Raw genomic sequence first — 9055 nt, 5'->3', positions numbered from 1 at the left:
CAGAACACACCAGGAACTATCTGCAGAATCTGCTCTTTATGCCATGATCAACCTGCAAAAATTGTTTAGTTTCATCATGATCTTTTCATGATGAAAATAGTTCATCCCTAGTTATTAGGATGCAAAGGTTGCTTGGGGGTTAGAAATTGCTTCCCAATTCCATTTTCCTAATTACCCACCACAGATGCTTTGCAATTAGTGAGCAGGACACAAAGGAAGATAAAGGGCTGTCACTTTAAAAAAAAACAAAACAAAACAAACAAACCTTTATTCATAGATCAACATATTACAATGTGCACTATTTGCTCACATTCATGCATAGATAAGGCTAATAACTGAACGTTAAAAATTCTCTCACCAGTGATCTTATTCAGGTTTATTTCTGCACCCCCAAAGCCTCAGACATATTCCTAGGTCTTTAAGGGAAATATTAATGAAGCCTTTGGTAAGAATCCCGTTGTTTCTGACTGTTTCCACATTTGGCTGAAGTTCAAAGTGTAAAGCCAAATTAACATTTAAACAATCATCTTACAGACTGATTATAATCAAATACTATTGCTCATGATGCTGGTGAATTTTTTTTGGCACCGTGGTCAACCTCTGCTTAAAATGAAGTAGCAGGTGAAGTATATTAGACCCTAAACAAAAGAGATTAAAATGGTTTCTTGTTTCAGGACAGTCACTTTCAGCTTAAGAAAAAAAATACTGCTAACCAGAATTGAGAGAGACGTTCCCCAAACAATCTACTTACTTCACTGCCTGATACTGGAGAAAAATCTTGTGTGTGTTACTATTATTATTATTGACTCTAGCACGCCATTCTAAGTCAGCCCACAACAAAGTGATTTTACATTAAAAAAGAAAACAAAAACAACTTTTACTATCAAGATCAGAAATAAAGGCTCTAGAACATGTTATCATTAAACTGCTATAAAACAAATTAAATTAGCACCTGCAGTACAGAAATGAGAAACTAAATGAGAGTAAAATTAACATAACAAATTAGCTTTGCAGTTCTGTTACTGCAAGTTACTACAGCTGATGTTATACCAAGTGGAAAATTGTGTTAACGCCTCAGAATGTACTTTGGCAAAGTCTGCAATGCCACACAGCAAACTTCTGGGGGTTTGCCATAGTATTCCTTGGTTTCCTAGAGTTTCCACTACATAGCTTAATAACTTTTGGAACATGCAATATTACAGAAAGTACTTTCTACAAGCCTAAGAGTAGCCTTTATGCTCTAGTACACAGTATGCATTCAATTCAAAGCAGAGTAGGAGTGAAGTTATACTTGATGGTCCTGAAATACAAGATGCACATAATCAGGGGAAAATATGAGTTACTAGTGTTTCTGCAAGCCAAATCTACCTGCCTTCACCATTCAGATGGTAGAGAACACCAGTGGGTCAAGTGGACATTTTGAGTTAAAGTGTATATTTAACAGATGACATTTTAACTTGTTTGGAGAACATAAGGGGGACTCAGGAGAAGCTACAAATCTTGTCACTGTGAGGGGAAAAAAAAACTTAGCAATGTAAAAGGGAAAGGGAAGAACAAAGGTTGGCACACCCTGGACATACTTTGCTAGTGCCAATGCTTGCCCTATAGCAGAATCCTCTCCAGCTGAGCACGGGACCACCAAAGCTAGGCAAAAGCAAAATGCAAGGCTTATGTGCACATGTTAGCAGTTTAGAGGCTGACCTGATGGGAGAGAAGTCTACTCTTCCATATAGTGTCCTTGGGCACAAAACTTGTCTGAAGGCAGGCACCTAAGCCAGGTTTTCTTGTTTACAAGACCAAGACAAGACCATGGACTCTCTGGATATGGAGGGCCAGGTTAACCATTCCTGCTCCAACCGGTTCACACAGAACAGATATTTACATACAGAACGTTCACTGGGCCCAGAAAGACTTATCTGCTTCAGACCTGGAAACAGGTTCAAGCCTGTGCCCATTAAACATTTATACACAGTGCAAGAGTACAAATGGAAAATGAGAAGGCACCCAGTCCAAAGTCTGGTGATCAGGGCACTAATCTGGGAAAGATGGGTTTGGATCCCAGGGTTTTGAAACAAGGCGTCCTACATCTTCGTGAAGGATAAGTGCAAAAGAACAGCAGTGGCAAGAGTCTTTAGTGCAGGATGCTTCTATATTAGTCGCCCTTGGAGCACATTTACAGGATGACACCCCATTAACAAGGCAAGCCAGTGGGAACACCTCCTGTGGGAATTCTGCTTTAGTGCTTCTTGGGTTTTGGCTGGAGCTACAACTCTGACCTGCTTCATAGCTGTGGCGCAGACCAGCACTTGTGTTAGACAGCTCCTGACACGTACCTTTTTGAATCATATTCCTACTGTCTGTGTGTTCATTTCAAGGCCAAGTTTACTGGGAAGCTTGATAAGGAAACCCCCCCATTAAACTGTACTTTGGGTTTTACTTTTCCTCTCACAGAATTATACTAGGCCCTTGGTTGTAAGTCTGGTATCCATGCACATTAACAATTATTTTATCCTCTTGCCTAAGTAGTTCCCTGAGAGAGAGATTTAGTGATTAAAGGACTAAACTAAGTCACCAGCTCTGGTATCTTCAATGATCTCTTTCTTAAAATGTCTGATGTACATAGCTTCTAATGCTCCACATCCACTTCACAAAATGAGAGACACTAAAGTCCAGGGATCAATATTTGTAAGCCCTAAAATACAGCAATGTAATATTGCACATCACAGGACTATATGGTAATAGCTAGCAGTGGCAAGCAGACTGCCTTCCCCCCAAATCTAGTGGCCTGTCTCTGGCCAGCTGTATAAAGCTCCATGGCCCACAGCCTACTAACAGCCAGGCAGGCTGCAGAAATACGCTAACTCAGGAATGGAAGTAGATTGGCAGCAGGTGTGTCTGCATCAGGGCTAATTACTCTACCTCAGTGCAACACTGCCTGACAATACAGGAAGTGACACGAACAGAACAGCTGACTTCCCCAACCTTCTGCCAGTGTATCCAGCCTTACAGCTTGCTGGCTAAAAAAAACACAAGAAAGATGCACTGCTAACTAGACCAGCAAGCCAAACACATGCATTAACTATACTGCCAGGTGCTTAAGTAAGGCAGAAAATTTCTCTACTCAGAATTTGAGAAGACATGTTATTAGTCCTACATTTGAAAACAAATGCCTACAGTAAGGACCTCAGTTTTAGGTCAAACTCAAAAACACCACCTGACACTGGTGAGTATTGAGGTCCCTAGTGACTCAAAAGGTTAGAGCTACCCACTGGTGGAAAACCTTTGATGAAAAGCTAATCTCCTTTCTGAAGTCCAGAATATCCACCCTGCCTCTCCAAAAAGAAGAAAAACAGAATCAAAATTCCAGAAAAAAAAAATACAACGACAATAAAATTGAAAGCTGTAGATATTGAGCTATCTGTCCCAAAATGAGGATGCAGTGCTTGTCGCATTTCAACTTCAGGGCTTAGTTCACTGAGAAAGTAGATGAGATAAAAACAACCCCCCCCCACCCTCCCCAAACCTCAATTTGGAATCAAGAGCTGCTTTTTCTCTTGTAGAGTTCTACTAGTCCCTCATATGTAATTCTGCTATCTATGCATATTAACATATCCCTTCCTAAAAAAGAAAATTTAATTAATAAAACTGGGTCTGAGGTAAAGGAAAGGATTAGCAATCACTATTTTGGAGTTCTACTACTGGCCTTGACACAATGCACTGGGAAAACCATTCCTTTGCATATTGAAAAAGAAGGGATAGAGGACACTTCGCAGGGGATTTGATAATTAAGTTCATGAGGTCACTAATTACAAGCTATAACCAAAACTAAAAAAATTACAAAAACTAAGTAAAAAGGAGCTGCTTTTTTTTTTTGCACAAATATTGTTTTACTTGAAACAAAAGACAAATGTTCAAGTGTAAGATCAGTACTTCAGTACAATGTTGGGTGCCACATTACTCCAGAAATAAAGATTCCATTAGTCCATCTAATATGGATAGTAAATCTACAAAGAATATTTATTCCATTTTGATTCCAATATAATTTGTTCCAAAGCATTCTTTGCTTAAACTCAATATTCTTATCCAGTCAGTGCAGGCAATATTTAGTTTCGTATAACTATTTTAAATAAACTGCTGTTGAACATTTTTGGCTTCAAGGACAGACAATGTGCTATTTCACTGACAAATCTTGAAGAGTTATTAAAGACTTTCCCATCTTATTTCCCAAATCCCAACAACTCCAAAAGTCTCCCTCAAACAAGCCAAACTAATGTTTCAAGTTCAAAATAAAAAAATATGAATTATGTTTTATAAAATGTAAAAAGCTAGTCAAAAGTACATGTTTAGGTATTTAAATCACTGAAGAATGGGATATAGCAGCAGGAACTCAAATATAAGAGAGACTATTAACAATAAATATAAGAAATATTAGTGCAAAGGTTGCAATAGAAGAATTTCTTGAATAAAATGGGAATATAAACAGACGTTCTATTTTTACAAAAACAGTTCTAGCTCTGTATCTGTTCTATAAATGCAACTATTTTGATGAAATGTTTATTTGCACATAATTGGTATTAGAAAATGTGCTTTATTGAGTTGGTTCACTCCTCTTCTCTTGGCAGGCCTACTTTACAGGAAAGTCTGAAAAAACAAGATTTCAAGCATTAGTATGCCCAAAACTACTTTACAGAAACAACTGGCCCAGAATACCCAATGCAGAAGATGCTACATCCACACAGTTTGCAGATGCTATTTCCTTTCATTGTAAAGATGCAGCATAAAAACTGAAAATTAGTTGTTTCTACACATCAAGGTATTACTAAAAAAAATTAATAGCTTTCATAAAGCATGCTACAGTAAGCAAAGAGTAAATATGTTGCATATTATAATGAAGTGTGGGAGCTTGTCTTAATGCATAAATTTACCTATAGTGGAGCAAGAAATTGGTTGTGCATTGCTATTGCCTGTTGAAGTTTCTCCTCCTTGGCTCTTCTACAGTGGAAAAGCTGAAAACAAGACACAAAGGAGAGAGGAGTTAGCTTTGAAAAGAACTACTGTCTGCCACATCCTAATCTTGTGTTCTACATAACTAAATACTCTTTAAAGAAAACCTTTGGTATTTTGATGGGCTGGAAAGGGATTGAAATGCAGTCCCCTTCAATTCAAGTAAGCCAGTCAGCTCCTCATAATTGTAAAAAACGCTCCTGCAGTAAAAGGCATTGTTAACATATTACTAGTTGTCATTACTATTCCCTTCCTTGTCTGTATCCCTCTGACAAGGTATTTAGAAGAATTCATAGATTCTTTGGAATCCGACATGGCTGTGCCATCAGCGCTTCAGCTGTATCCTCAAACTTGAAACCTCCGGGCTGTCAACCATGAGTCTTGGTGCCTGTGCACAGCTGCTACTAGTATGCTTTTGGCAAACCAGGGGCAAGAACAGCATACATTCTTTACTCTTCATTATTCTCTAGATAAAACAGACTAAGGGTGTCTAACTGATTTGGCCTTGGGCGGGCACAACATGCAACACAGGTCACACACTAACTGAAGCAGGTGCTGGATCTGGCATACATAGGAGAGGGAGTGGTTTGAGCCCAGGGTAGTAGGGAGGAAGGATGCCCTGGACTGGCCCTATGTGGATCTTGTGTGAGGAAAGGACATGCTTGGGGGTCAACTCAAGATCCAGGACCAGTACCAGGGGCCAGATGTCCACAGGCCATTATTTGACACCCCTGAAATAGAATAAAGGGATTCGGGAAAAAAAAAAATCTTCCATTTTATTTCATTTTAATTTAATTGTCCTATTTCTTCCTCCCTTTCTTATATTTGCTCAGCTGGTTTTTTTTCTTTATTATGCAAGGAAGAAAGGACAATATTTTTTGGGAGAAATGGCTCTCGCTGAAGAAAAGGATGGAAGGGAATATGGAATTCTTTATGTAATCCTAGAATGTATCAATTGAGATATTTCTAGTAGAGGCAGGAAAGTGTTAACCCCCTTACACGAGGGCATGGTAAAGCCTTGTCTGAAGTACAATGTACAATTCCTGTCGCCCACATTCAAGAAAGATGAATTCGAACTGGAACAAGTGCAGAAAAAGGCTACTAAAATAAGGAGAACAGAGAGTTTATCCTCTGAGAAAATTCTAAAATAGCTTTGCTTGTTTCTTATAGTAAAACAAAGGCAGAGAAAGGCTACAACAGCTTTTTGTAATACAGTGGGAAGTAAGCACCACGAGGTAACGACCCATTAAAGCTAGAAGCACAAATGTTGACACACGAACAAATGGGAATATAGAATATGAATACGTTTAGGGTAAAAATTAGGTTTCTAATTACTGCAGGAGTGAGGTTTTGAAACAATCTTTTGTTAGGAGCAGTGGGGGCAAAGAGCCTAACTGTTTCTAAAATGCAGCTTGATAAACTAATCAAAAATTATATAGTATAGCTGTCTGCAATAGCAGAGACTCTTACTCAGTTGTCTCTTCCTGAAGAGGTGTGCATTTTAACAGATCTGCTATTTAAAATTACTGTGGAGTGCTTGAAACCACTATTGTGAACAAAACTTTTACCTTGCAGGAGGTTGCAGAATCTAGCATTCTGAACTAATGGACAGCTCCTAAACCAAGTTTTGAAGGAATCTTGTTTTATAGCACATTGCACATGCAATTCATTAATGTTTTAGAGTAAGAATACATACTGTTCTCTTTTCCATGAAAATGCTTAGGAAGTCATCTATTTCTGTTTTGCCTTCCAAAAAGTCTTCTGCAATAGTGTCAGACTCCTCTTCTGCTTCATGAGCTGCTACTTTCAGTCTGGCTTGCAAAGCACTTGGACTACAACTCTGAGAAAGAAAATAGATTTCCCATTAAATGTTAAGTGTTCACTGAAACTATGTTTCTATCACACAAAGTAAAAAGAATGTACAAACACAGATTAACGCATGTAGTATCAAGATTGCCAAGCAATGTTGAAAGCTTGCTACCTACAAGAATCAGTGAGTTTAAGTTAATTGGAAATTAAAGGGGCATTCTACAGGACTGAAGGAGTTGCTTTGTAGAGTTGCACCTCGGGTCTTGATTCTGTGGCTGGATTTGAGCACACCTCCCCATGCAACTGCACAAAGCCTAATGACTTCAATGACACTGCTTAAGTAGGCGTAAGTCACAGGCTCCGATTTATTCTAACAAAAGGAAAGTTACCTCCATTTAAGAAGAGGTTAATATTTAAATCAATCTGTAATTGTAACTGAGATTCATTATTTAGATTTTAAAGAAAGGCATTCAAGCGATTCTCCAACTTGCAGAACCCCAGCTTAGGCACAGTGGAAAGGGAGAGTGGTGATCTGTGTACAGAAGCAACTGTCTGCTCTTCCGCCACTACAGCCTTCGCTTAAGTTAGAGCTGCAGGGAAGTGACTAATTTATATTGTTTGAAACAACAAGCTTACTACCTCCCTGATTTGTTACCACTTCCTTCTTTCCTTCACACAAGCAGAGTGTTTCTCAAAGTGTCTACTTTCTCTAGCCATGTGAGAGTCAATTTACCTTGGCCATGCAAACAACAGAAGATCAGAATCTGCTATTCTATTTTAAAGAGAGGACATTTGACTTACATACTCTTAAATTTCACTGACATTACAAAAAACAGCTGAATTTTATGGTCTAGTACAGCATGAAATAGAAGATTAGGGGACATATTTTGGGCATTCTGAAGTTAAAAGATATTGTATCTTGACTGTTGTGATTATACAGTAAGTATATAATCTAACTTAAAAAAAAAGGAAAAACCATACTCTCACCTTGCACAACACTGAGAAGTCTGTATGATAGTGTTGCTTTTAAATGCATGATTTTGGAAGTGTACTTGGAAATAACTTTTAAAGTAACTTTAACGGTGAATTTCTGTCTTTACTTAAGACTGTGCAAGACTTGACAACTCTTGTACTGATGAAATAATTAAAGTAGGCTAGAAAAGCATGGGGTTTAAAGGCTGGATTAATGGTTTGACCATTTTTAATCAGCTAATTCTATAGAAGTGAAAGATTTGGTTATAGCCTTATCTAGCTGTAACAGTAGACGAGACTGGTTCAGTTTTTGTCCTGTGACTCTCTCCAATTACTGCCAGAAAGTTCAAACTGTCAGAAATGGTTCCCAGTGAATCTCATCCAATACCTTCCAGGCTTATTCCTACTGTATTACTACATGTGAAATAGGAGTACAGTTGTAGTACGGTTTTCTTTGGCCAAACAGATTTTTACACTGAAGTGCTAAATAGCACAGAAATCTTACGTGGCTTCAATTTACTTCCAAACAAATAGAAATTCATATACAAGTGGAACTTAGCCAGAAAAATATTCTTCATGGACAAAAGTATAATAAAAATTAGTTTTGGTGAAGTTGTTAAAAATATCTAAATATCAAATTTAAAAGATTATATACCTCACTAAGCTCATGTTGCCTTTGCATCTTCTTCTCAAACGTGGCTTTCAGCTGTGTAAGCTGTTCATACTAGGGGAAAAAGATATTTTTTAAAAATCAAGAGGAGTACAGCTCTTTTTCCAAAAAAAAAAAAAAAAGAGAGAGATTATTTTATTTCACTCACTTTATCCAGCACTGTTTGCCTTTTTGCTTCCAAGCTGGGCTCCAATAATAAGTTTTTCTCTATAAAACAAGTCTGTCATTTACTTAAAACAGACATACATACACACATAAACAGTTCTCGTAAAACACAACCATATTTACAGAAGTGGTTCAAGCCTTACTTGCTAGTTCTTCAATGCTTTTCACCAACTCATCCTTATCAGTAAGGACTTGCTTCAGCTGGGGTAGATTCACAAACTGTTCCAGTAATATATCCTCTTGTTCATTCATATCTGTCAACTGTGATATACTGCATTCAAAAAGAAGAAAAAAAATGGTTATACAGGAGGCCAAGCATCCTATAAAAAAGACAATACCTACCACCAAGACCGTTTCAGGCTGGACATAAGGAAGAATTTCTTTACTGTCCGAGCCCCCAAGGTCTGGAACAGTCTGCCAGTGGAGGTGGTTCAA

The 9055-nt window shown here is 38.0% G+C and overlaps 1 protein-coding gene across 2 annotated transcripts in view; it reads right to left on the bottom strand.

Moving 5' to 3' along the window:
- Window positions 1-247: 247 nt before the first annotated feature.
- Window positions 248-9055, bottom strand: part of VPS37A (VPS37A, ESCRT-I subunit) — a 14428-nt gene continuing 5620 nt past the window's right edge. The window contains exons 6-11 of one of the 2 annotated variants that reach the window (XM_019553303.1): window positions 8764-8891; window positions 8604-8662; window positions 8441-8509; window positions 6701-6844; window positions 4926-5006; window positions 248-4641 (exon numbers count right to left, since the gene is read on the bottom strand). In XM_019553303.1, the coding sequence (XP_019408848.1) occupies window positions 4926-5006; window positions 6701-6844; window positions 8441-8509; window positions 8604-8662; window positions 8764-8891 (481 nt within the window). In that variant the 3' untranslated portion in view covers window positions 248-4641. The remainder of the gene's footprint in view (window positions 4642-4925; window positions 5007-6700; window positions 6845-8440; window positions 8510-8603; window positions 8663-8763; window positions 8892-9055) is intronic. The other variant, XM_019553304.1, reaches the window with a different exon arrangement.

This window comes from Crocodylus porosus, unplaced genomic scaffold (assembly GCF_001723895.1).
Source record: "Crocodylus porosus isolate Cpor-Errol unplaced genomic scaffold, CroPor_comp1, whole genome shotgun sequence".
Classification (NCBI taxonomy): Eukaryota; Metazoa; Chordata; order Crocodylia; family Crocodylidae; genus Crocodylus; species Crocodylus porosus.
This window is presented reverse-complemented; position numbering and strand designations above follow the sequence as displayed.